This window comes from Nilaparvata lugens, chromosome 11 (assembly GCF_014356525.2).
Source record: "Nilaparvata lugens isolate BPH chromosome 11, ASM1435652v1, whole genome shotgun sequence".
NCBI lineage: Eukaryota > Metazoa > Arthropoda > Insecta > Hemiptera > Delphacidae > Nilaparvata > Nilaparvata lugens.
The window spans coordinates 22,393,181-22,420,414 of NC_052514.1; the positions used below are offsets into that span (position 1 = coordinate 22,393,181).

Consider the following 27,234-nt stretch of genomic DNA (forward strand, 5'->3'; position numbering starts at 1 on the left):
AAGTTACTGGTGGCCAACGCAATTATATTCACATGAATATCCATATTAAACACACGATGTGTGAAAGAAAATAGAATTTTATCTTCATGAAAGATGATGTTATCTAACAAAAACAACGATATGGATTTCCATATACCCTACCGGTATAGGCCTGTAATTTGCCAAATATATGATAGCAAGATCATTTCTTATCACTTACTGGATCCAACCAAGAAAATATTCCACCTACATTACCTATAGTTACTTTATCAATTTAAGTGTAAAGAGACCAAAATCCATTTGAATTCAACCAGCGTAAAATAAAAATAAAAATGAAGTCTCTGCATTATCGTCAGATCCGTCTATCAATTTATAATTTTTATGTTAAATTATACTTATATTCTGAATAGTATCCTCATAATATTATTGATATCGGTACTTGAGTTCTTTGTCGTAGGTTGGGAAAACCAGATAGACTGTCAAGGGTTTCAGGGTACCTACCTTAATTCCCTTTAAAGTTGGATTCCCAACAAATCAGTGATGGTAACTTACAGTGAAGATAATATTATTCCTTTATGGATTGTACCAATAATAATAGGAGTATTGCCATCTGGCCCAGCCAAGCGAGTATGAACCCAGTACCCATCGCAGTACCGATATCTTAGTCCTATTAGAACTCAGGGAAGTAATATTCCCACTGTATCGGTCACTTTCACTACCGTACTACTGATAATATATGTTGGATCTCCGTAGACCTTGAGTCTGGTGAAAAAGCATGATATTTATTATAGCTTCATCTCTTCTTCAGCCTTTGAAATTTGTCTTTATATCAACGAGCAATATATGAACTGGCTGAATACCATGCTTTTAGAATTTTTCATTTTCAAAAAAAGAGTACTATGCTGTCCCAAAATAAGTTGATTGCTTTATTGTGGCAAAATAAACATCCTGAGCTAAGCTGAAGCATGTCCCCAAATCAAATTATAGGTATTATTTACAATAATTGTAATTCCAATATTGAAGTGTTTTGACTTGATTTTACAGATATTTTCAGATCATTATTTTGAATATGATTATTATTGCTATTTTTACTTGAAATTTTAAAAACTTGACTGTCTAGCCTAGCATACAGTATAGATAGAACCAATAAATTAATTATGGTTATACATATAGTTGACCGAGCAAAGTGAGATCTAAGATTCAAGTCGACAGTTTTGCATTTCTCTTTATGTTAATATGTGTTTAAAAATCTATGCTGATTATGAGCTTATATATCATTAAATTATCTTCAATTTGATGTATAAGTTCACACATTTACACATTTTCCGGGAAATGTAGGCCTACAACTGTTGCAGCAGCTTTAGTGTTGAGTGTGAAAACTCCAGTTTTGTAACAATAGACCAATTGACAAAATAATTTGGAGGGAATGCTTTGACCACAATTTTTGACTCTGCAGATTTGTTGAAACTAGTTAGGAGAATAACATATCAAAAGTTCCCATTCCTAACTCATATTATGTGCTTTGGGGATGAGGGTGATTAAAAAGTTGAATTTTTCACCTTTTTGCTTCCACGCTCATATCTTGAAACAATGCGTTGAATCGACATTTCAAATAACAACTAACTATTTCAAAATGAAGCTTGATGAATTCTCTACACTTTTTGTTCAGTGGAATTTTGTGATATCCCCAAAAGTTCCCGAGATATTCGCTCTTGGAGGTGTGTAATTGTTAAAATAACAGGTTTTTTCCAATTTTTTGCTCTTTCAGGGCTTATAACTCTCCAACAATGCATTGTTAATGCTTATTGATGCTGATTAATGCTTATCGTAGGTTTGTAGAGCATCAAATTCTCTTTGAAATTATGTACCTATCATTTCCCTATTCCAAGTTTTCGTTTCATTGCTAAAGCAACTTTAATGTAGTGGGCGAAATTTTCAATGTTGCAAAAAGTGTCAAATCAGTGGTTCCACACCTTCAACAGAGGGGATAAAGATACGCACTTCTGTTATATCTACTTACTTACTAGTCCAAATAAAGCTGCAAAGTCAAAAATTATGTCACAGACACCCCCTTTAAAATTAATTGTCAAATGATCAATAATTGTTATAGCATTGAAAATTTCATCTACTACGGTACATTAAAGTTGCTAAAACAATGAAACGAAAACTTGGAATAGTGAAATAATAGGTACATAATTTCAAAGAGAATTTGACGCTCTACAAACCCACGATAAGCATTAATCTATACAATGCAGTGTTGGAGAGTTATAAGCCCTGAAAGAGCAAAAAATTGAAAGAACATAAATACCTGTTACCACCCTCATCCCCAAAGCACATGAGTTAGGAATGGGGACTTTTGATATGTTCTCCTCCTAACTAGTCTAAAAAAAAGCTGCAGTCAAAAATAATTGTGTTCAAAACATTCCCTTCAAATTCCTTTGTCCTTTGTCAATCGGTCTATTGTTGCAAAACTGGAGTTTTCACCAGTGAGGATAGAATGTATATATTATATATAATGTATATATCATTCTCATGTATAGAATGATTACATTCTATACTCTCTGGTTTTCACACTTAACACTAAAGCTGCTGCAACAGTTGTAGGGAAATGCGTGAAAGTGTGAAATTATACATCAAATTGAAGAGAATTTAATGCTCTATAAGCTCATGATCAGCTTGGATTTTTCCCATCGATTATTGAAAAGTTATAAGAGAGAGATAGAAAAAATTGGAGGCAAACGTGTTTTTTTTTTTAATGTCATATCTTTATAAGAGCGGATATCTCGAAAACTAGAGAAGATGTAGAAAAAGTTGATAAATGAATAATGTAGGAAATTATGTAAGCTTCAATTTTGTATATATAACAGTTATGTTTTTAAGATACATATTTTTCGTGTTATATACAAGAAACCAAAAAATGGTACATTTAAACCACCCCACCCCCTTAGCACAAGTGGTAGGGGTGGGGACTTTTGATATGTTTACCTCCTTACTACCCTAATCAGAACTGCATGGTCAAAAATTTCCTTCTATAACCTTTCCTTGACTGGATTATTCCTCTTTCCTAATAAATTTTCTATGCTTTTGTACTCCAGAGCTAAGCTCGGTCCCTCGATATTTTTACGTAATATGGACAAGAAATTAACTTTTTAACTAAAACAATTAAATCTCCAATGCATATTGATACTTTATTAAACTCAGAGATAGCTTTTTCATAATGAATGAAAACGACCAATTATTTCAGTGGTCATTTTATCCAAAATTAAATCTACATTCTATTTAGGTACCTAGGTATTCCAATTTAATAGCCACGCTAATAAGGTTTACCGTACGTACCTATACCTATAAAAATATAAGTTAAATAAATGAATCTTACATCTATGATATCACATAAATAACTATCATTGTAGTTTTCAAAACTATATACCATTTTTATAAGCATAAAATTATATACCGAACCGTAACTCAATAATAATCATTAATATTCAATAATAATCATTATCGTCACAGATCAAAATCAATAGAACTTTTGAATACTCGCGCGGTTGTGTACAAGTAGCAGCACTAGCGCTTTTACGTCAAATTGTCAAACTCTTTCTGCTTTACTGCAGCCGCCATATTTATAAGAATTCACCATGCGGTCATTTTTGTTTAGAGAATTGAACTTGTTTGGTTAAGTGCGATAATTCAATTGTTTTAACATTTACTAACAGAATGACGGAAGAAGTTCAATTAAAGTCTCTTATTTTTGACTACTTACATAAAATTGACAAAGACATTGCGGTAAAATTTCGAAAGAAGACAAAATTGGTAAGTTCCAGGAGCAAACATGAATTTATATTTTTTCATATTTTTATAGAGTTGCTCTTTGACGAGCATTTGTCACATGTAGGGACACAGAGATCTATTACCTATTTCAAATTATTAGATTGATAAGTAAAAATTTCTTAGCGTTCCAAAAATCGTACCAGTTGAAAGGTAGAATTATTGGTTTAGCAAATGACTTACCTGATAACATTATTATATTATCTTGTCATGAGCATGCATGTTGTCTTTCGATGTGTTTCCAATTATTAATTTTAAAATGTATTTTATTTGTATATAAAGTCCTCATTCATAGACTTAACTGTAAAAGTCCATCCCACTACACTTTTTCTAAAAATATATACTCAATGCTTATCTATTTAGCCTACAGATCTTTATATATTGAAGACTCAAATTTTTTTAGAACTGATCTGGCTTAAGCAAGTTCTAATAGGATAACATTTTTTATTAATGAATCCTCATAATATGATGTTATGGAGTAGTATTGCTAGTATTGGCTGTTTTCTAATTGCATGATTAACCTAACTATAAATTAGTAACTTAGGTTCAATAACTTAATATAGGGACACCGAGCTTTGCTCGTTATTTATTTATTGATAAACAAAACACAATATTCTTTAACATGATTGGGAAAGAACTAACAGGCACAGCCCAAAACTGTTTCTTCCCCAAATTTTGATTTATGGGCCTACACTATAAAATAGTCCAAAAAGTAGGTTATAATCAATACATTTGAATTCAGGTTAAATTTTCAGTCCAAACATCTCTAAACAGAAACATTCTAATTTAGATTGTTTACAAATCAAATTGAATAACAAAATAACACTCACTAATCACTTAAAACGGCAATATAACGATTAATTTTAAAAATTATGATATACTACCTACCATGTCATGTCAACAAATCAGATTATTTTGATCAAGTCGATTAAAATTTCTAGATAATATTTCTCATGAGATAAGCTGACTGATTACACAGCTGAACAAATTCTGTCTCTCACCCACACAGGCACACGCATCTTTCGTTATCGACAGACGACGAAATTATCATCTGTTTTTCTAAGGATGAATAATTATGATCCTTTTCATGTCCTTTAGCGAGTTTTCCCAGAGATGAGACCTAGTGCAATCGATTTTTTATATCATAAACCTATGTTCCAAATTTCGTGAAAATCGTTAGAGCCGTTTTCGAGATTGGTTGGACATAAATAATCATATAAATAACCAAATATATACAGAAATTGCTCGCTTAATATAACAGGATGTAAATTTATTTTTTCTCTGGAGACTAGGTAACTAATATTTTTTCTAGCATTTGAAGAGAATCGCATTAATTATTGAAATGAAGAAAACCATACGTTAAAAAAAGTAAGAAACAGGAATTGACTTAGAATAGAATAATGTGAAATATTTCTTCTATGATTGGTTTTGAAGCATCTAAATTTAAAAATCTACTTTGTGAAATTAATTAAAAACTGAAATTTTTGTTAAGTCAACAACTAAAATACAACCTATTTTGGACTATGTGTAACTTATCTAAATTTTGGAGAGGAATAGCACAAGGTTACCTTATTTTTTCTCTCGCTGTCATTTTGATGATGTACTTCATTGAATGAATCAATAAAGTTACACTTATATGCAGAAATAAATAAACAATCTTGATGATACGTAGATTTTGAATGAATTATCTTGATTATAATATTGAAAAATAAAAGCAAGTCAAATTTTTCTGTAATGAGGTAACTTATTATACAAATTACTTCGTTACGCAATTGCATATTGCTGAAATTATATCTCTATGGAAGTATGGGAAACAGTTTTTAAAAAATGTTTTTTATAATTAACTAGTAGTAACCAATTTAAACTTTATTTTTCTAGAAACCACTTCCCGCAAATGGAGCTATTGGTCTAGTAGAAATTTTCAACAGCTATAAAGCGTGAGTAGACATATTTATTTTTTTTAATCATCAACTTTGATTTGTATTATTTTATCAGTATTCAACCCCTGTTTTATTTGTCCATTTTATTATAGGCTATACATTTTTCGTTCTATGGAAAACCATGTCTGGTGGTATATTATAAGAGAAATTGTCAAAAACACAGATTTATTGATACTTAGAAAGACCGGTTTCGGTTATTACTCCATTGTCAATCTCTGAAAAATCCGGTATCTTGAACGGTATCTTTACTTTATGATATGACCTTCAAATTCTGCAGGAGTTTAGGAAGTGTGAGAGAAAATCTCTCTTATAATACTTTTTGTGTTGTTGAGAAGTTTATATTGTGGTAATTATTCATATTGAATGAAAAATACTAAGAAATTGTCAAAAAACCACAGATTTATTGATACTTAGGAAGACCGATTTCGGTTATTACACCATTGTCAATCTCTGATAATTCCGGTCTTTCTAAGTATCAATAAATCTGTGGTTATTTGACAATTTCTTAGTATTTTTCATTCAATATGATTAATTACCACAATATCAACTTCTCAACTACACAAAAAGTAATATAAGAGAGATTTTCTCTCACACTTCCTAAACTCCTGCAGAGTTTGAAGGTCATATCATAAAGTAAAGATACCGTTCAAGATACCTAGATTTTTCTCTAGTATACTTGTTATATTACTATAGGCATTATTGCACTGAAATTCAGTTTGTTTTAAAGACCATGAAGTAATATTGAATGCAATGTTGAATAGTGCTATATATCAATATAGACTTACAAAATTTTATTTCGGCATTAAGACGTTTTTTAATATCGTTCAGTGTTATTTGCTAGCCGTACCCTTCTAGATAATAAAGAAGGGAATATGGATTTTTTTTCTCACACGTGAGAGATCGATATCCAATCTTGCTGACCAATCAGACTGAATGCCGGTCTCTAGTATAGAGACACTTTTTGTACAATCAATTATTGTATTCATAATAGTTTGCCAAAAGATTCACAAAATTGAGTTTCAATCGTTGGTTCATTCTCAACATCGAGCACACATCCAAAGTGTTTACTATAAGTAAAATAGGGTATTACTGTAAGGCAGAACATCTCTCTACATCGAGGATCTCTCAGACAATGAAAGCCTCAAGCATAAATAAATAATCGAGCACGCAGGCAATGAATCAGAATTATCGATATGGACTCAATGCAACGTTTTATATGAAAAGCAAAACTGCTTTGTGCAAAGAAACCTAAAGTTGAATCTTCATTTTTATAATAAGACTACATCAATAATTGATGTAAATAAGATTGATTCAAATAAGCTATTGTAACGAAATCTAAAAATATGCACATCTCTCTCTATAGCTCAGCCACAGAACTAATAGAATTCATTAAATAGGATTCAATGAATAAGTTTCAATTTTAATAGGATTCATTAAATTTGATACCATAAAATATATAATCATCCATCTCGTTCTCAACGATCACTATTGAGCAGTTTTTTCACTGGCAATTGGAAATCTTAAAAGATTGAACTTTAATATATTTTTATTAGTTTATACTATTTTATTATTTTTTCTAATACAAAGATTAGTCTAGTAGTCTGGGGAGTTGAAACCGTGGGTCAGCTAGCACCGCCTGGTTCATGGGTTCGAATCCTGCCAAGGGCAAGGACGCTTGATCACCTCATGAAATCTCACACGCACAGGAAAAAAGATAATGACCCGGTTGTGCAAAAGCCTACTCAATTTTAATCATGATTAAATTCTACGAGAACCAATCAGACAAGGTTCTCCTGAGAAGAAGGCTCTGGTTCTCGTGGCATTTAATCAGGATTAAAAGTTAACATACTTTTGTGCAACCGAACGTATGTGGGCATAATCCGCAGTAAATTCAATTCTTTTTTTGCTGAGGGTGAATCCCACATGAGCTCTAAGCTAGTTCGTGAGTAATGAGGTGGATGATAATGAGAGATGAATGGACCTTCAGTTTTAGGTGGGCTCCGAACCACCGGGAAGCGATTTTACAATTCATGAATCATATTCAGAGGAGTTGGCTCAAGCGGTCACACTTCCACGGGAGTACCAGGTGCATGATTCTTCTCTTGGATAAGCGATGGCTTATCTGCGCGGCCACTGAGTCAAACCGCTCCCTAATTAACCATAAATCTTGTAAATTGAATTATCAATCTGATTTATACAATGTCATTCTACTTTGTTCAATTATTTGAAAAAATTGTGTCTTTATGAATTGCAAATAAATGAATTTGAAAAATGTCAACTGCTTTCTATCTAAATTTTTTAATCTTCCAGGTTGGCTAGAACAAAAAATTTGAAGACTGATAACGTCAAGAAGAAAGAATCGTCATCTTCCTCATCAGGTGAGTTTTAATAAGTTATAATTTTGAGATTTTGCGTCTGTTTATTTTATGTAGGCTACATTTTTTATCGTTCAAACTTGATAACTGGATTGAACAGAACCCCGAATTTTTTGAAATTGTCAATTCCTTCATTTTGCGCTCTCATTCCTATTGAGCCGGCTCCAGTCATGCCTCATTCGACTAGCACCGAATGTTCGGCGTTCGGCGAACTATTCGTGTTACTATTTGCCGATTTACGAGCAGACATCTACACATATGCGTGGTTTACAGAATACTTGCTCGTTTTGGGAATAGAAAATATTCGTCTAGACGAGTCAAGTAGAATTTGAATTATATTGCGGCCTACAAGAAACATCAGCTAGAATTTGAATTCTATAAATAACAAATTTAAACTCTTCAAAATCAGACAACTTTATAGAAATAATCCAAATTAACCCTAAATAAAATAATCAGCCCAAACTAACCCAATAAACCCCGGTCAATAGGGCATGAAAAGCCCTAGAATTTCAACTTCATTTGATTAAAAATAAATCTGTAGGAATTTAAAAAACATTTAAAGAATTCAGTAACCTGCACGGAACTGGTTATTATCTAGTTTTCATCAAGATTTGAATTTATTAAATGAGTTTCTTTATAATATTAAAAGTGATTGATATTAATAAATTAACGATCACGTACAGACTGTAATAAAATCTTATCTACAAATTAACTTATGTCACTAAACCTCAATGTAGATCCAAATCCAAAAACAAACAACAAAATGATACAAGCACCAAGCCGAATGTGTGGATGAGGGAAAGTTCGCTTTTTGCCAAACATTCGTCCACTTTGATGTATGCAAAAGACCGTCACTGAATGGGAAACGACGAGCACGAATGTTCGCTGCTTGCCGAATAGACAAACATCCATCCACACTACTCCCTATCTAAGCATTGGCGGTTTCTAAATGAGCTAGGATTCTTCAGGAAGATAGTAAGCTATGCAATAATCAATGCTTTCTTTAAAATGAATAGGTGTTGATATAGATATAATATTGTTTGTAGCACTTTCAGGTTTCGTAAATAGGGAAATAACCATACTTCAATCAATAGGATAAGTGAAAAAAATATTTCTCACTTGAAAAAGAATTGAAAAATTATCACAAACAATTTTGGTTGTCTCAGGCCCTCTCAGCCGACACATCCACACCAGTGAATAAAATGCCATTTGAAAGGCAAACAAGGAAAAATGTCTAATTTGAAATGCAATCTCATTTGGATGGTGGAAAATTAGGTTGCTCAAAATATATTCATGTGACTTGAACAATGGAAAATTTGTCATTTAGAAGACAAGTGATAAACTCTAATAAATTGATAACTGATTTTTCATACAGTTTTGTAACAAATAGATACTTCCCATTAATCAATAGTTTGCTTTGTACTCTAGTTATCCTGTACTGCGAAAGTAAAGTTTTATTGATTTTGATAAGCTCTTGTTTTATCTTCTTTCCTCATATAACTTACCCAAAAAATTTTTAGAATGCACGAACACTTACTTAAATTCATAATAATCTCGTTTTTTTGCAGATTCTGATGATGACAATTCAACCAGACCAAACTTGTCCGTTGCAAAAGCTGCAACAAAACCTCAACCAGCAAAAAAACAAGAGGATAGCAGCAGTGATAGTGACTCCAGTAGCGACGACGAACAACCGGCTAAGCTAGTCCAGAAAGGCAATACATTTGCTATTAAGCCTACAACGAAAGTTCCTCAACAACCAGCCAAGAAACAGGAGAGCAGTAGTGACAGTGACTCTAGCAGTGAAGATGAAAAACCCACCAAGCCAATCCAGAAAGGAAATGCACCTGTAGTTAAAGCGCCTCAACAACCAGCTAAGAAACAAGACAGCAGTAGTGATGATTCAAGTAGTGAAGATGAACCTGCAAAACCAGTTCAGAAAGTAAATGCACCTGTAGTTAAAGCGCCTCAACAACCAGCTAAGAAACAAGACAGCAGTAGTGAAGATGAACCTGCAAAACCAGTTCCGAAAGGGAATGCACCTGCTGTTAAACCTGTAGTTAAAGCACCTCAACAAGCAGCAAAGAAACAAGAAAGTAGCAGTGATGATTCAAGTAGTGAAGATGAACCTGCAAAACCAGTCAAAAAAGTGAATGCACCTGTTATCAAACCTGTAGCTAAAGTGCCTAAACAAGCAGCAAAAAAACAAGACAGTAGCAGTGATAGTGATTCTAGTAGTGAGGAAGACAAACCTGTGAAGCCAGCACAAAAACTTGCGTTACCTGTGAAACCTGCACCTACAGCAGTTCAAAAACAACAAGAAAGCAGCAGTGATGACTCTAGTAGTGAAGATGAAGAGCCTGCAAAACCAGTTGCAAAGACTGTTGTTAAAGCGCCACAACCTGCAAAGAAAGCTGATAGTAGTAGTGATGACTCAAGCAGTGAAGATGAAGAACCGTCTAAGCCTCCTCCAAAACAAACTGTGACAAAACCTGCTGCTAAAGCTGTTGCCGCTAAACAAGAGAGCAGCAGTGACAGTGACTCCAGTAGTGAGCAAGACAAACCTTCTAAGCCAGCTCAGAAAAATGCAGCGACTTCATTACCTGTAAAACCTGTACCTAAAGCTGTTTCAAAACAGGAAAGCAGCAGTGAAGATTCTAGTAGTGAGGATGAGCCAGCAAAGACAGTCCACAAACCAAATGTACCTGTAGCGAAAGCACTTGCAAAGAAAACTGAAAGTAGTAGTGATGACTCAAGCAGTGAAGAAGAAGAACCATCCAAGCCTCCTGCAAAACTTGTGGCAAAACCTGCTGCTAAAGCTGTTCCCGCTAAACAAGAGAGCAGTAGCGACAGTGACTCCAGTGATGAAGACGAACCTTCTAAGCCAGTTCAGAATGCCAAAGCACCTGCCACAAAGCCTGCAGCTAAAACAGCTCCTCAACAATTAGCAAAGAAACAGGAAAGCTCCAGTGATGACTCCAGTAGTGATGAAGATGAACCTGCAAAGCCAGTTCAGAAAGGAAATCCAACCGCAGCTAAGTCGGTGGCCAAAACCCTTCAAGCCCCTCCAAAAATAGCTGAGAGCAGTAGTGAAGACTCAAGCAGTGAAGATGAAGAAACTGCTAAGCCAGCTGTAAAGCTTCCAGTGAATAAACCAGTTGCAGCTGCTAAAGCTGTCGCTAAAAAAGATGAAAGCAGTACCGATGATGATTCGAGCAGCGAAGATGACGGACCAGCTAAGAAACCGACAGTATCTTCAACTGCGGCAAAACCTGCAGTGAACGGAGTTCCAAAAGCAGCGAAACGAGCTGCAAGCAGTAGCAGTGGCGATTCGAGCAGTGATGAGGAAGCTGGTGCAGCCAAGCCGGTTCACAAACTAAATGGCAAAGCTAAACTGGCAAAACGTAGTAAAAGCAGTAGTAGTAGCAGTGAAGAAGAGTCAACGTCTAATACCGGTAAGATTGATTTCATCAAATTGCCTTAATTATGTAAATGTCGATGATTTTATTGAATCCACTTGTACAAACATTACTCTGTTCCCATATGCGAAACTGTCCAGAGCTATGATCCTTGATAAATATCCTCCTATCTCTTAATCCTTGAAGAACTGCAATATCAATGAATTTTGACTTCAATTACAGATCTTATGTCATTTTTTTAAATCTTTCTGAGTTTTCTAAAAAAAAAACATTTTTTTGAAGTCTGAAAGTAGAGATATCAAATGGAATTATTGAAAATCCATATTGAAAATCTATCAAAGCTGAAAGACGATTTTGAATTCTCAGTAACTTTGGTAAGCGTTTATAAACTTTTTCGAACCCAGGTGTCGTTTGAAATTTATTCTGCATGACAGCAAGATTTGAGGATATAATGAATTTTCACAATGAAAGATAATATTGAGAATAAGTTAGTTCCTTGAAAGCCACAACATTGAGGAAGAAATTTGATTAAAAATTCTCATAACTTGTATTTAAAGGTGATAATTTTTAAAGCAGAAAAAACAATTCAAATTATTAAAATAGTTTTTATCCTCGAACTGTTCATCAATAAATTAATTGCAACGAATGTTACTACCACAGTCAATTGAAGGGTGTGGGTGGCATTTTTATTTGAATTATATTGTTGTATGATATATTTGAAAAAATATTTGTTTAATAGTTCTTCTATTGTCATTTACAGCACAAGTCAATAATAGAAAAAGGAAAAACGAAGACCAAACATCAGTTATTCCAAATGTAAGTATTTTTTCCTGCATTTACTTTTAGCCGAGTTATATTGGACACGAATGAACTTATAAATGAACTAAATCGTAGATTTAAACTCGTATTACAGTAAGACACAGTCTTGACCACCAGTGGGTCACCAGAGACCAATGGGCCTAATATTGAGCACAAGGTTCAGTTTTCAGCATGGGGCTTTATTGTCATGTTATTTCACACGAAAATTGCCGTTTTCACATTTATCGATTGCCGGCAAAAATTTATCGTCACGACAAACAAAATGTCATCCGATTGGCTGAGAATCAGCTGTTTCTGAGAATTAGGTAATCGGAGAACACTGGTTGCGTTCAAAGCCACTTATCAATTCCATCGTGTTTTTTTACGTTCAGTAAAAAACCTGATCACAGATTAGTGATCACAGAATGAACCACAGAGTGAAAATTCGGCTAGTATCCTGAAGCTAAAATCCGCCATCTTGAAAGAAAATGTAGCATTGTAATATAGCAGTCATTTTAATTTGTAACAAGATGATGCAGTCACGTGTCGTGGTCTTGGTGCACTTAAGTCTTGGATAGATTGATACATTCCATTCTGTGTATGTATTCTGTGGCTGCACGGCTGCTCATGAGTCATGACTGACAGATGTTTTCTCTGCTGCTTATATTTTTGTAAACAAAACTAGAACCTAACCTATTTAATTGTATAATCAATTAAAATGGATAACCAACAAGTGATTGGAGTTGTTTTGAATGCTTAGTAAGATATTTTAGATGTTATTGAATTTATGTAATCATGTATTTCTCTGTTCCCAAATAAATAATAATGGAGTCAATTATTTGTAAACATCCTCGTACTCAGCCATGTCTGTTTACGTTTAGCTACTCTGTTTACGTTCTTTTTCATCGGTAGAAAGTACGATGAGCTTGATCAGAGAACGAACCGGATATGACGTATTTTTTTCTTATCAGTTAAACCAAAGACCTTAAAGAGGTATAAACCCACATTGCCTATGCCTTCCCAATGCTAGCTCTTACTTGAAATTAAAGGCTACCATTGAGGTATTTTAGCGCAAGATATTATATAAGTTATATATTTTTGTAATATTATAAATTACAAAAATCTTCAAGATCTTTAGTATGTAATAATCTTCCATGTTTTCCCCTCAATGACCGATTTCAATTCAAAGTATACTAGCGCTGCATTTGAGTCTATGCATCGTTCAACGACCAACAGTGCTTCGTTCAGAGCCACGTTCACTCACCGGTCTCACTGTTCACTCTCCAATCAGTGGCTTTGAACTCAACCATTCTGGGTATCGTCACGATAAATTTCGGCTGAGAACTGTAAAAGAGTGAAAAAGGTCATTAGGAGTTCATTGTTGTATTTCAAACGATTCTATGAAAATTATCCATGCTCTTTTTTCCCTCTTTTCCCAAACAATTAACTCACACGAACTGAAGGCATGATTCCATTCTATTCAATCTGGCAGAACTGTATTCCACAATCGCAATGCTGCGATCCAAGCTTTGCACTGAACAGTATTCTAGTTACCTGCTTAAAGTATCCCCTCTATCACAGAATAAGTACAGAATGGAAACTTGTAATCAATCGCCTATCTAACCAATGCTTTTTACATGACGCCAAAACTAAACACTTCACGTGACCTTGGGAAGTTCCAATCCTGGTCTTCTGATTGGCTCGTGGCAGTGAATGAGATCAACTGATCCGGATCATTAAAGTGATCCGAACCTACCATCAATACTATTACAATGCGGCGCTTCCTAACAAGATGGCGGATTTTAGCGTCAGGGTACTAGCCAAGTTTCCATACTGTATGTATACTGTGCCTCTATCCATGACCTCAGGCTGCAGAGCTGCGATCAGTCAATTTGAGTATTTTCATTGAAAGATCAGTATTCTGTTACCTGCTTAAAGTATCCCCTCTATCCATGACCTCAGGCTGCAGAGCTGCGTTCAGTCAATTTGAGTTTTTTCATTGAAAGATCAGTATTCTGGTACCTGCTTAAAGTATCCCCTATATCCATGACCTCAGGCTGCAGAGCTGCGTTCAGTCAATTTGAGTTTTTTCATTGAAAGATCAGTATTCTGGTACCTGCTTAAAGTATCCCCTCTATCCATGACCTCAGGCTGCAGAGCTGCGATCAGTCAATTTGAGTATTTTCATTGAAAGATCAGTATTCTAGTTACCTGCTTAAAGTATCCCCTCTATCCATGACCTCAGGCTGCAGAGCTGCGATCAGTCAATTTGAGTTTTTTCATTGAAAGATCAGTATTCTGGTTACCTGCTTAAAGTATCCCCTCTATCCATGACCTCAGGCTGCAGAGCTGCGATCAGTCAATTTGAGTATTTTCATTGAAAGATCAGTATTCTAGTTACCTGCTTAAAGTATCCCCTCTATCCATGACCTCAGGCTGCAGAGCTGCGATCAGTCAATTTGAGTATTTTCATTGAAAGATCAGTATTCTAGTTACCTGCTTAAAGTATCCCCTCTATCCATGACCTCAGGCTGCAGAGCTGCGATCAGTCAATTTGAGTATTTTCATTGAAAGATCAGTATTCTAGTTACCTGCTTAAAGTATCCCCTCTATCCATGACCTCAGGCTGCAGAGCTGCGATCAGTCAATTTGAGTATTTTCATTGAAAGATCAGTATTCTAGTTACCTGCTTAAGTATCCCCTCTATCCATGACCTCAGGCTGCAGAGCTGCGATCAGTCAATTTGAGTATTTGATTTGATTTGATTTGATTTGATTTGATTTGATTTGATTTGATTTGATTTGATTTGATTTGATTTGATTTGATTTGATTTGATTTGATTTGATTTGATTTGATTTGATTTGATTTGATTTGATTTGATTTGATTTGATTTGATTTGATTTGATTTGATTTGATTTGATTTGATTTGATTTGATTTGATTTGATTTGATTTGATTTGATTTGATTTGATTTGATTTGATTTGATTTGATTAAATTTTCTCCCTGGAGACTCTTTGAAGAGTATAGGAAATCGTCAAGGACTATTTGTCAAAAAAATAAAGGAATACATATAAACATATATTATATACATCACATTCCACAATGTACATTGCAATTTAATCCTCCCAAAAGCCTCATTATTCATCCATAAATTCTTGAATACTGTAGTAAACCCCGTTTGCTAAATATTTTCTCAATAGCTTTTTGAAAATATCCTTATTCTCATTTTCTCTCAAAGCTGACGGCAGTTTACTCATAAATTTCATACCCATATAAGAAGGCTTATTTTCATACTGAGCTGTCCTGTGGTATTGTGCAGAAAATTTACTCTTATTTCTAGTGTCATAATTATGTATGTCACAGTTTCTTATAAATTTTTTATCTCTTATATACATGATCACTTCGAAAATGTACAGTGCAGGCACAGTGAGTAGTCCTAGATCTTTAAAATACTCTCTGCAGGACTCTAATGGCTTAAGACCTTTAATCGCTCTCACAGCTCTCTTTTGCATTCTAAAGATTCTATCTAAATTTTTGAGACTGGAGCCCCCCCAAACCAATATTGCATACCGAATATGTGACATTATGAGGGCATGATATACTGTACATGTTAAGATAGTGTTCCCAGTACTTAATCTTGAAATCTGCCTGAGTGCAAACACTCCAGATGATATTTTACAGCACAAATGATCAATATAGTTATCCCAAGACAAGTTCTGGTCCAGCAAGACACCTAGAAATTTCACAGACAGAGGTTGTTCAACATTCACTCCATTTATTTGAACGTTTATCTCTTCAAGATCTCTATAATTATTTCTATGTTTGAACTGCAAGAACTGCGTTTTAGTTTCGTTCACTTTGAGGTTATGTTGACTGAGGAATTGGGCTATGGCATGTACATTGACAAAAGTATCTAATTCTAATTTTTCTGCATCCTTTGCACTACAAATGTAGGATGTGTCGTCAGCATACATCAAAACCTTACCACTTGTTATTATTTGTGGTAAATCGTTAACATATAAAATGAATAATAATGGTCCGAGGATCGAACCCTGTGGTACACCTGTTTTTATTCTAAGACTATTTGATCTGTATTTAATTTTTTGCCCATTTTCTTCTCTAGTCATCTCCACACACTGACTTCTACCCACAAGATAGGATTTGAACCACTCAAGCTCCACATCAGTAACTCCCACATATTCCAACTTTTTCAACAAGATAGTGTGGTCCACACAATCGAATGCTTTGCTCATATCGAGAAAAACTCCCACTGCCCTTTCACCATTATCCATTCTATCTATTACATTCTCCACAAGAGACGCAATGGCTGACCTGGTTGATTTATCCTTCTGAAATCCATGTTGCTCGGATGACAAAATTCCATTTCGAAACAAATGCTCCACAAAACGAATTAACATTGCTTTTTCATAGATTTTACCCAGTGCATTCCCTATAGTGATTGGTCGAAAATTATTTGCCAGATTTTCTTCGCCACTCTTGTGGATTGGTACTATCTTCGACTCTTTCAATTTCTGAGGAAATACACCACACTCCAAGGACTTATTCACCAATACTGTTAATGGAGCAATTAAATACTTTTTACAACTTTTTATAACAACAGTTGAGATCCCATCAAGACCAGTTGCCCTCTTACTCTTCAGGGAATCAATAATTTCGAGAATTTCTGTTTCTGTGAAAGGAGCAACAACCATCTTTTCAATATGGCTTGAGTCATTTTCTGTTTCAACACATGATTGGGTAAAACCATCCAAAACTGAGTCTTCAATGTTTGAGCCAACTTCCTGGAAGAACTTATTTAGATATTCACAAATCTCGTTTCCATCTTTCAAAACATTGCCCTCTTTTGTTTTCATACTACCAATGTACCTGTTACCATTTGTTTGCCTTGATCCAGTTTTTTCATCATTTATGATCCTCCATACACATTTATTCAGGTTATTTGACGCACTCAAAGTATCCACAACGTAATTGCTTTTTGCTCTTCTTATCGCATTTGTATAGTGCTTTTTCAAGTTCATGTACTCTCTCTCTTTTGTTGCATCTCTACTCTGCGAGAATAATTTGAAAGCATTTCTTACATCCTGTCTCAATTGTAATATATCCTCAGTGATCCACTTATTTTTATTTTCCGTACAGCTCATTTTAATTCTCTTTATTGGACAGGAAACATTGAAATAATAATCAAGCGTTTTTGAAAATTCCAAAAACTGATTGCTTGGATCAACCTCACTATACATACTTCTCCACTTCTCTCTGGATAAATGGTTATTAAGACAGTTCAGGTTACTTGTAGACATTTCTCTAATTTCTTCAATACATCTTTTCATTTTTTCAGCTACATACAAACCACTGGTCACTTTCAAAAACTGAAATGTGTGATCGGATAGTTCAGAGCTTCTCACTGCCACTTCACAGTCATTTATGTTGGTGATTATATTATCGATTATTGTTTGTGAGTTTCTAGTGATTCTAGTGAACTTATTCACTTTTATGGTAAGATTATTCACAGTAAATATGTCTCTAAACGTATCACTCATAGAGCTCTTCACATTCAGATCCACATTGAAATCGCCAGCAATTATTATATTATCATACTTGTTTGTCAGATCATGCAAAACTGTATCAATTCGATCACAGAAATTATTCCACTCTCCATTTGGTGATCTGTATACTCCAACAATCACAAACTTCTCTCTACCTTTTCCTATTTCCACTCCAGTTATTTCCATATCCATTTCAATCGAACAACTATCTAGGTAGGGGAGTTTACGGACTTTAACAGTATTTTTTGCTAGAATACAAACTCCACCACTTCTGTGTAATTTTCTACAAAAATTTGCATTTATGTTGTAGCCATCAAATTTCAACTGTGATATTTCAGCATCTGTGAGTCCATGTTCTGTAAAAACAACAACATGTGGAGATTCAGCTTTCAAAAATACATTTATCCTATCAACTTTATTTCTTATATATTGTATATTTTGGTGAATAAGAATTAAATCGTTTAAACACTTTGAGTGGTTTGAATCTTTTTCCATACTCTCTGTATCCGTCAGCAAAGGAAGATCAAACCGAATAACTGTACTAGGACACATCAAGGCTTCTTCCCTCTCTTCAGCCATCTCACTAAAAAAGAATCTTCGCTCACTGCACTGTTGCAAGGTGATTTATTTACAATTATTTCTGCCAGTCTAGTGCACAGGATTTCTTTCCCCGATCCATTGAGATGAAGCCCATGTTGAGTGAAATTTTCCCTCCTCAATCTCTCATTGAGAAAACAAATACTTATCCTCTTTACATTCTTTCTTGAAATACTATTTATGTGTTTGTGTATTATTTCGTTCATCTTGTTTATCGAATGGTTCAGGTCGGGTCTGTCGAAGCGATTTGGAATAGTTGTCATTATAAGATTTGTTTTCAGACTTATTGGAACCAAGATATCAAGTACTTTCTTCACATCATTAACATTCTGCACTGTGTTAGCCTTAATGTCATTTGTGCCACCCATAACTATAAGATAATCATTTGGACCAAAATTTTTCGTTTGCCTATCAGCTCCTTCAACAATTTGACTCAGTGTAGCATTTGGTTTGAAGAAAACCTGGGTTTCAAAATTTGGAAGTTTTTCACCAATAAAATCCATTATTTTTCTTCCATGGCTATCCGCCAAAATTAATATTTTATTTCTAATGATAGTATTCTTTTTTAAATTAGTATAATTTTTCCTCTTCACTTGTACATGTGACTCAACTTTATTTCCGTTTTTCTCGATCACATCATTACTACCATCTTGATCCTGTCTTATCACCCTATTTTTATTTTGGGTTTTGTCAGTTTGGGCAGATGATTTTCTTTTACTATAATTTTCATCTATATTCTCATTTTCCTTATTATACATAGCCAATTTTCCAGATTTGCTGAAAACATTGAAAGAGTTTTCTACTCTTATTGCACCACACTCGAAAGATGAATCAATTATAGTGTCACCCGGCGAATAGAAGTTTCTTAATTCTTCTGTCTCAATTTTCAGAGATTTATTCTCGGCTCTCAATAAGATATTTTCTGCCTCCAGAACTTCTATTGTTGTCAACATTCTCGCATTGTTTTCAATTATGTTTTCATTTTCATGTTTCAATAAGGCTTGATCTTGGAGGGCCGTTTCAAGTTCATCAATATTCGCCTGGAGAGACTCTAACAAGGAATTTTTTTTCTCCAACTCTATCTGTAAGCTCATAGAATGTGCAATTATGTCGTCTCTTTGTTTTTGGAGTTCAACTTCCCTTAGAGATTCATTTATTAATGACACACAAGGTGATGGAGAATCTCCACGATAAGACTGTCCTTCTTTATCAGTTATTACTGAATCCTCATTAATCGAGTCATTAAAAAGCTGATTTAATTTATTTTCAGGTGGAGAATGGTTATGTAAGTTGTTAACATTGATTTCTTCAATCTTCGTAGCATCTTTGTCGGTTTTCAAGGTAGCCTTACAAGACTTAAATAGACAACGCCATTGAGCTAGACCAGATGTATTAAAACCTGTTAGTCTATACGAAAAATCTCTAAAAGTGAGTTTAGGATTACCCTTATTAGTTTTACTTAAGATGATATCATCCATTTCCATTCAAAGATCGAGTTTAGACGATTAGTTAGTACCGTATGACACAGTCGCTCAGCAGAAAGTGAATCAAAAGAATGAGTGAGAATAAATTAGTTAATTTTGTAAAATTGATAAAAGGATAAAAGTCTTACATTTCGAACTTGCAATAAACAATTACTACCGAGTTTGCCCAATAATCAAATAGAGTCCAATCCAAATAGGAAGAGTGAAACAGATTGACATAGGATGTATCAGTTATCAGAGTTAAAAAAGGAAATTAATAAGAGTAATATTTAAAGCGCTTAGAACGCTGTTGAGTCAGAAGAAGCAACAATTGATATTGGTACCAGGGGGGTATCAGGTGACTAGATGGAATCTCACAGATAAAGTGTAAGAATATATATTTTGAGTGATAATGAAGTCTACTACGATTATAAAGATAAAATTCGGGAAGTGATACTTTGAGCTAGAAAGGAGACAATTCAAAACAAGAGACTACACTATTGTATCGCACTGAAACAAACAAACTGATTAGATAGTTTGCTTTCTTTCGTATGAAATAAACAGTTAATAATTGAGAAATATATTTCAGAGTTACCGTTTAATAGTTTAGCCCGCTTCTCACTTCAAACAAGTAAGGATAGTTCGTTTAAGGTAATGTGGCGCTTGTGAATCCAAATATATGCATCGCGTGTATCCCGTCCAGTTCCGGGACAAGCGCGACAGATATCCTGAGCAAGGCCGCACAGGGTTTACAAATTATTCACCCATATACGACGCTTACAGGGACAGTCTTGGAACACTTTGAATTTGTTTGCCACTTACAAAATAGAAATAAGTTATGATAAATAATGACCATTTATAAATTCGTTCTTTATGAGAAGCAGAGCAAGTAAAAAGACTATTTTGAACTATACAATAACAGTACGATACTAGTAACAAAGTTAAGAAAATATCAGAGAAAATTTTTATTTACTGTTGCTGACTGTGATCAATCTAGGACTTAGTAATATTATGTAATTCAATTTGTGAAACTGTTTGCAAAAGCAAAGACAAAGAAAAGGCTAATTACTTTGTTTAATTTATTTTGTAATAGAAATTTAAACCTACATTTTATAGCACGAAGATATAATGCATAATCTATCAAAATTTAATTTGAATTTTATTTTAAAAGATGAGGATTCTATTCAATTATGGGAAAAGATTGATTATGAAATTAAGAATAGATTATTATTTGTTTATTATGAATTTACTCAGAAATACGTTTTAAACTGATATTACGACTGTATTAAAAAGAAAAAAATCTGTAACTAAAGTACCTAAGATTAATATATGATTAGTTCAATTGTTTGGATCCAGTTAAAATAAATTTTAAAATGCGTTTATCAACTAGAGAAATTTACGTTAGTTCAAGGATTGTTAATGAATGATAATAATTAATCACGATATTAGACTAGCATTTACTAAATGTTTTTGAGATTGAAGGTTATTTTAATATTCAATGACGCGAAAATATTAAGGTATCGAGTTATAATTAAGGTTATGAACACTGAACACAATATTCTACTGTAACTTCTGAAAGCAAGAAACGAAAGGAAAACAGGCTATCTTATCTGAGACGGAGCTACTCCAAAAACACAACCGTCCGCTACCACTGACTCCACTCGACTCAAAAGTCGAAAGATCATTTTCATTGAAAGATCAGTATTCGAGTTACCTGCTTAAAGTATCCCCTCTATCCATGACCTCAGGCTGCAGAGCTGCGATCAGTCAATTTGAGTATTTTCATTGAAAGATCAGTATTCTAGTTACCTGCTTAAAGTATCCCCTCTATCCATGACCTCAGGCTGCAGAGCTGCGATCAGTCAATTTGAGTTTTTTCATTGAAAGATCAGTATTCTAGTTACCTGCTTAAAGTATCCCCTCTAGCCATGACCTCAGGCTGCAGAGCTGCGATCAGTCAATTTGAGTTTTTTCATTGAAAGATCAGTATTCTAGTTACCTGCTTAAAGTATCCCCTCTATCCATGACCTCAGGCTGCAGAGCTGCGATCAGTCAATTTGAGTATTTTCATTGAAAGATCAGTATTCTAGTTACCTGCTTAAAGTATCCCCTCTATCCATGACCTCAGGCTGCAGAGCTGCAATCAGTCAATTTGAGTTTTTCATTGAAATATTACTAGAAAGGATTAGTAAAGGCTTCCAATTCAAATGCTTTACACATTTTGCCGTGATTTCACGTTCTAGTTACTGAAGGCGGATTACCCCTCACCCGAAGTTTGTAAATTGAATAGTTTGGACATGCACTTGAACCTGTAGCCTTCACACGACTCACGTTCTATGGTAATCTGACGTCAGTTACTTCAATTACCCATAATGTACACAATAGGATGTTGAAAAAATAATATCTGGGTTTTAACTCAATAAGATTTTTAACATCACACTTACCAGTACAGTGATAATGAATAAATATCTGGGGTTCAACTCAATAATATTTTTAACATTACACTTACAGTTATAAATTATTTTTCAAACGAAAAAGTTTTGATTGTTGACACCAATTCGCATGTGCGTGCAATATTTCCGCAGCAACCACTAGAGTTAGGGTATGATCGCATTGGATGCTTTATATGCAGTTGCAGTGCGCGTCAGATCATGCATGAACTGAAAAACAAAATGTGGAAATAGTCTTTGAAACACGTTGTGACTTGTCTGTAGCTACTCAGCAATGCGTGCATTCAATGTGAGTGTTATTATTGCTCTTTCCAGATTGTGTTTCTCATCAACGCGTTTGGTCATGAATGATCACGCGTGCACTTGCACATTTACGCATCCACCCTTAGTTGAACGTCAATGTAATTGAGCGCTTAGTCGTACAGCTACGTTTTCGTTTGAGCGACCGACGAGCGAGAAAGAATACCTCATGGAATTTTTCACACTTTGGCAGGCTGCTAATGTGTGAGCTCTCACACATTCCGGTTGCATAAACAGAAACTTACCTAAGGGCCCTAACGTGCCTACTGTACTTATGGAGGTGAAATTATGGGTTCCAAGGCATGCCTTCATGGGCGTTCGGACGACAGGGCTTGTAATGCATAGCGTTTACGTCATCCTGAGCTAACGTCATGAGATTTTTACCTTCGTGGATTTATCAATGATCTTGTATATGTGCTTCCACTATCAGCTTTCATAACCGTATTGAGAAATCAGATTGAAGAAGTTGTTTCTATTACTGAAGAAACGCTTTATCAAGGTTTGGAAGAACATGATTGAAGTCATCAGACTTGATGTGTGTCATGTTCCATCTGAAAAATAGTGGTCACATTGAACATTTATAAGGTTCTTAAAAAAACTGACTTGCTTTTTCATTCGACATTATAAATATTCAAATGATATAGGCTCAAATGATATATTCAGACCAGGAGGTACCTTCTCGCTAGAGACTCCCCATCAACAAAAAGCTATACGAATTCAATGTTACTTTACAATGTTATTGTTCAAACTTCAAATCCATTTTTGTTCACTACGAGAAATCTGTACAATTAATGTTGGACGCTTTTGTCGTGTAACTGCATGTTTGAAAAAACTTCAAAGATTGAATTATTTTTAAAAAATGTGTAGTCAAATTTTACAATATTTTTTCAGAAACGATTGAACACCTCTGGCCCCGTAACAGATAATAGTTTTGACCAGAGTTGCAGTGTAAGTACTCGAACAACTCATAAATTGGAATTATGCAATTTTCAAGTTTTCCAAAGTGATAGCTTAATTTTAAGATATTGCCAAATTTGCATGGTCAGATCAACTGAACATTTCAGTCGTATCTAAAAAAAATATGTCAAGTTATGAATATCATTAATCATTCAAAAATAACATTTTCCTCCATTTATTGACGTGTTTTCTTTTTGTATTGATTTATTTGTAATATGCACTAAATGTGTGTATTTATAGCGGTTTATTTGCAGAAAAGTTATGTAACAGAAAATGTACCATTTCATGGATATCTTCCATTTTAATTTCGAACTCTAAGACTGTTTATCTAGTCAAATCCAAAAGTGAAATAATGGGTAGCAAACCTCGAACAATCACGATTTTTCAGCCATGAATTTGTGAAAATGGAAAATTATGTGCTACTAACTCAGGTTTAACGCTTCCTTCGAAATAGCCCAAATTTTAAATTTCTCATTATTGATCTCCAATGATAGTATGAAAAATAAGACCTTAAAGGAATGAAATAGGAACAGTGTTTCAATCCCTCTCCAAGAAGTGCTCCATGATTGCGCAAGTACAGATCAATCATAATAATTCTCATTCAATGAAATTTTTCCTGCATGGAAAATTTCTCTATGCAACATTGTTTTGATTTTGTGCTTTTGAAAATAATCAATCAATCAATCTAATCAATCAAAATTTTTATTCACAATACAAACAATCGAGGGTCCTGCCAAACCAGAAAATACTTTTATGACAACGCATCTCGTGTTCTGATCAACTGAACATATATCTCAGAGTATCTAATATGTACTATATCCGTAATCTTTCATCAAACTGATTTTTCGAATGTTTTATTTTTAGGGACAGAAACAACCGAAGAACTCTCCATTCCGTAGAGTTGTAGCCGAAAACGTCGAAGTACATCCTCTCTTAGCCAATAACTCATTCCAAGCTAAGGTGAGTGCAATATTTTCAGTATCTGAATGCCTATATCGTCGGCTTAAGCTGTGAATACACCTGTCATGCATCTCACTCTGATTCAATCTCCAAATCACTACTTGCTTGAATGGTGCATGCCATACATGTAACAACTTATTCTAGTGCTTTCCGGTGGTTCGGAACCCACCTAAACCTGTAGGCCCACTCATTCTTCATCAACATAATTTTCATTACCCGCTCACAAACCTAGAGCTAAATTGTGGATATCACCCTCAGCAAAAAAAGAAGTAACCTCACATAAAATTTATATAGTTTACTTTTCTTGTCAAGATATCCTTGTACTCGTTATCATCCTCTAAATCCGTATGTTAGACCCCATTAGCATTGATTTTAACCCCTGTCTATTTCCTCCATTAGCCACACAAAAGAAAATCATGGCGCTTATGTGTATCATGCTTATCAGGGAAATGTCTGTTAAAAAAGTTCAACCTAATATAACCTGTAAATTTGAGCGTATATAGGAAGTGACATTGGGTAATATGGTGATTCAGAACATCTCAAAGGATATATTTGCTAATAAAAAACGCTTTGCCTGAATTGTATGTTTTATATGAATGAAAAACATAAAAATAAATAAATTGTCAATGAAAAAGATTATAATTTCTCAACATTTTCTGTGTTTTTGATTGTGACTTATTTTTGTTGGCAGAAAGGAGCCCGGGGAAGTTGGGGTGAACGTGCCAACGAGGTTCTCATCAAAACTAAAGGTAAAAGTTTCAGACACGAAAAAACAAAGAAGAAACGTGGCAGCTACCGCGGTGGACAAATATCTACCACAGTCAACTCAATACGATTCGATGAACTTTAAAATGATAAGTGCAGATTCACTAATAATTTAAGTTGAACAGCATTAATTTTAGGTATAAAAATATTTTTTATAATAGGAATTTAAGTTAGATTGTAAATAATATTGAATTCGTTAGACAACACTTCAACGTTCAATACATAGAGCACAGTGTTATTTTATTCCACAGTGATATCAGACTTGGGCATTGCGTACACCACTTTGAATCTCATGAAGTCGACGGGAGAGGTATTTTTCATCTGTGGTTAGATGCGATTTCTTTCATTCTTTCTATTTGCTCGTCATAAGAAACCGCAACAAGGCAGCCTCATTGCTGCTGCTTATAATAGGCTTCAATTGGACGGTTCGGTTTATAAAGCAACAATAGCAACTCATAGTTGATATTGTTAGTGATTGTGTTCAATATTTCGCCAATTATAATATTGATAATTTCGGGCATGCTTACGAAAATAAATTTGACAACTTGTTTGACCTGCTTTGGAGCTTCAATCTCCTCGAAAATTGAACACATTGGTGCAAATTCTGTGGAGTACAGTTGTTGCGCTCCATTACTTTTCTCAAGTCGATCATTACCGTACTGTTGATATTTTCCCATCATCATTTTTTTATAAAATTGTAATATAAGTTATTAGTGAATTAGACTCCTCACTTCATAAATATAAAATGTTCTATTTTTTCAGAATTTTTGCAAGGTATGTCTGGTCTTAAGATTGACTCTATGCTAATAACTGGATTTGGATCTTCGTCGAAAGTGATATTGACTTGTTTTAGGAAGAGATTAGGAAATAGTTTTGAGTTTGTTATTTGCTGCAAAGTGATTGAGTTCGTCCTTGTAAGCTTCGATGTAGAGTTCATTGTTGCCAACTTTGTGAGTTTATTCTTGTGAGTTCTGTGATTTACAAATGGTGTGCGCAAGGCTATAATTATGTCGGAAGTACACATTCAATGTATTCAACGTTGAGGGCAGTGTCACATTTGTGAATTAGTCAAGGGGTTTCTATCTTCTTCTTATTACTTTTTATTATAAAATTAATCTTTCATGAATCAGACATACTATTTTCCCAATTTTTATATGAAAAACTTTTGATAATATCATTAATAATTGATTTTTCAAAGTTCTTTCAAACTTAATGCCCAGGTAGAAGGTGTTCAACTATTAAAAATGAAGTAAATGAATGTTGCGAAGCAACAAAATACTAGGGACTAATGTCATAATGACTGAACAATGTGAATCAACTGATTTGCTTTTGATTTGTCTTTTACATTCGAAATTGGCATTATTTATCTATTTGATAGAGTAAACAATACAGTAGTCGGAAAAAACAGGCTATTGCCCAAAACTTCTTCAAATTCCTAATTTTGTCCTAAATTGTCCAAATATTATATAGGTTATGTCTATTATGTCTATCGATCTGAATATACAAATCAGAATAAAACAAACAATTTTAAATTTAAAATTATTATCACCGTACGCTTTACTCTTGTATCCTGTTGTTTATTATAAAAATCGTAGAACTATCGCTTATCACCAAATAACACAGTAAGTTTATCATAAGGATCATAATTTAAATCCAGTTTAATTTAGTTGACATTTTCACATATATTATTTATGTTGTGTACATCAAAACTTAGATCAGTATTTTCAAGTACAATGTCTGATCAGCAGGAACATTACATGATCATTTATAAATGAGTCTCTAATTATTAAAAATATAGATGTTTTTTATTCAGAAACATTGATATTATTTTACAATTAGATA

At 34.1% G+C, this 27,234-nt stretch overlaps 1 protein-coding gene across 2 annotated transcripts; it reads left to right on the forward strand.

The window, feature by feature from the left end:
- The first annotated feature begins 3,567 nt into the window (after positions 1 to 3,567).
- On the forward strand, positions 3,568 to 27,010 carry LOC111054161 (nucleolar and coiled-body phosphoprotein 1). Of its 2 annotated transcripts, XM_039437864.1 has the most exons (9): positions 3,590 to 3,789; positions 5,683 to 5,741; positions 8,055 to 8,122; positions 9,688 to 10,035; positions 10,126 to 11,574; positions 12,299 to 12,354; positions 23,602 to 23,658; positions 24,532 to 24,627; positions 25,319 to 27,010. In XM_039437864.1, the coding sequence occupies exons 1-9, from the start codon at positions 3,694 to 3,696 to the stop codon at positions 25,475 to 25,477; spliced, it is 2,388 nt and encodes a 795-aa protein (XP_039293798.1). In that variant the 5' UTR covers positions 3,590 to 3,693; the 3' UTR covers positions 25,478 to 27,010. The 2 variants fall into 2 exon arrangements, with proteins under 2 accessions (XP_039293797.1, XP_039293798.1); XM_039437863.1 differs by having other exon boundaries at positions 3,568 to 3,789; positions 9,688 to 11,574.
- The last annotated feature ends 224 nt before the right edge of the window (positions 27,011 to 27,234 follow it).

Coding starts and splice junctions, on each gene's coding strand:
- LOC111054161 (XM_039437863.1), top strand. CDS start 3,694: ATGACGGAAGAAGTTCAATTAAAGTCTCTTATTTTTGACTACTTACAT. Junction 5,742..8,054: donor ATTTTCAACAGCTATAAAGC/GTGAGTAGACAT, acceptor TTAATCTTCCAG/GTTGGCTAGAACAAAAAATT. Junction 12,355..23,601: donor AAACATCAGTTATTCCAAAT/GTAAGTATTTTT, acceptor ATATTTTTTCAG/AAACGATTGAACACCTCTGG.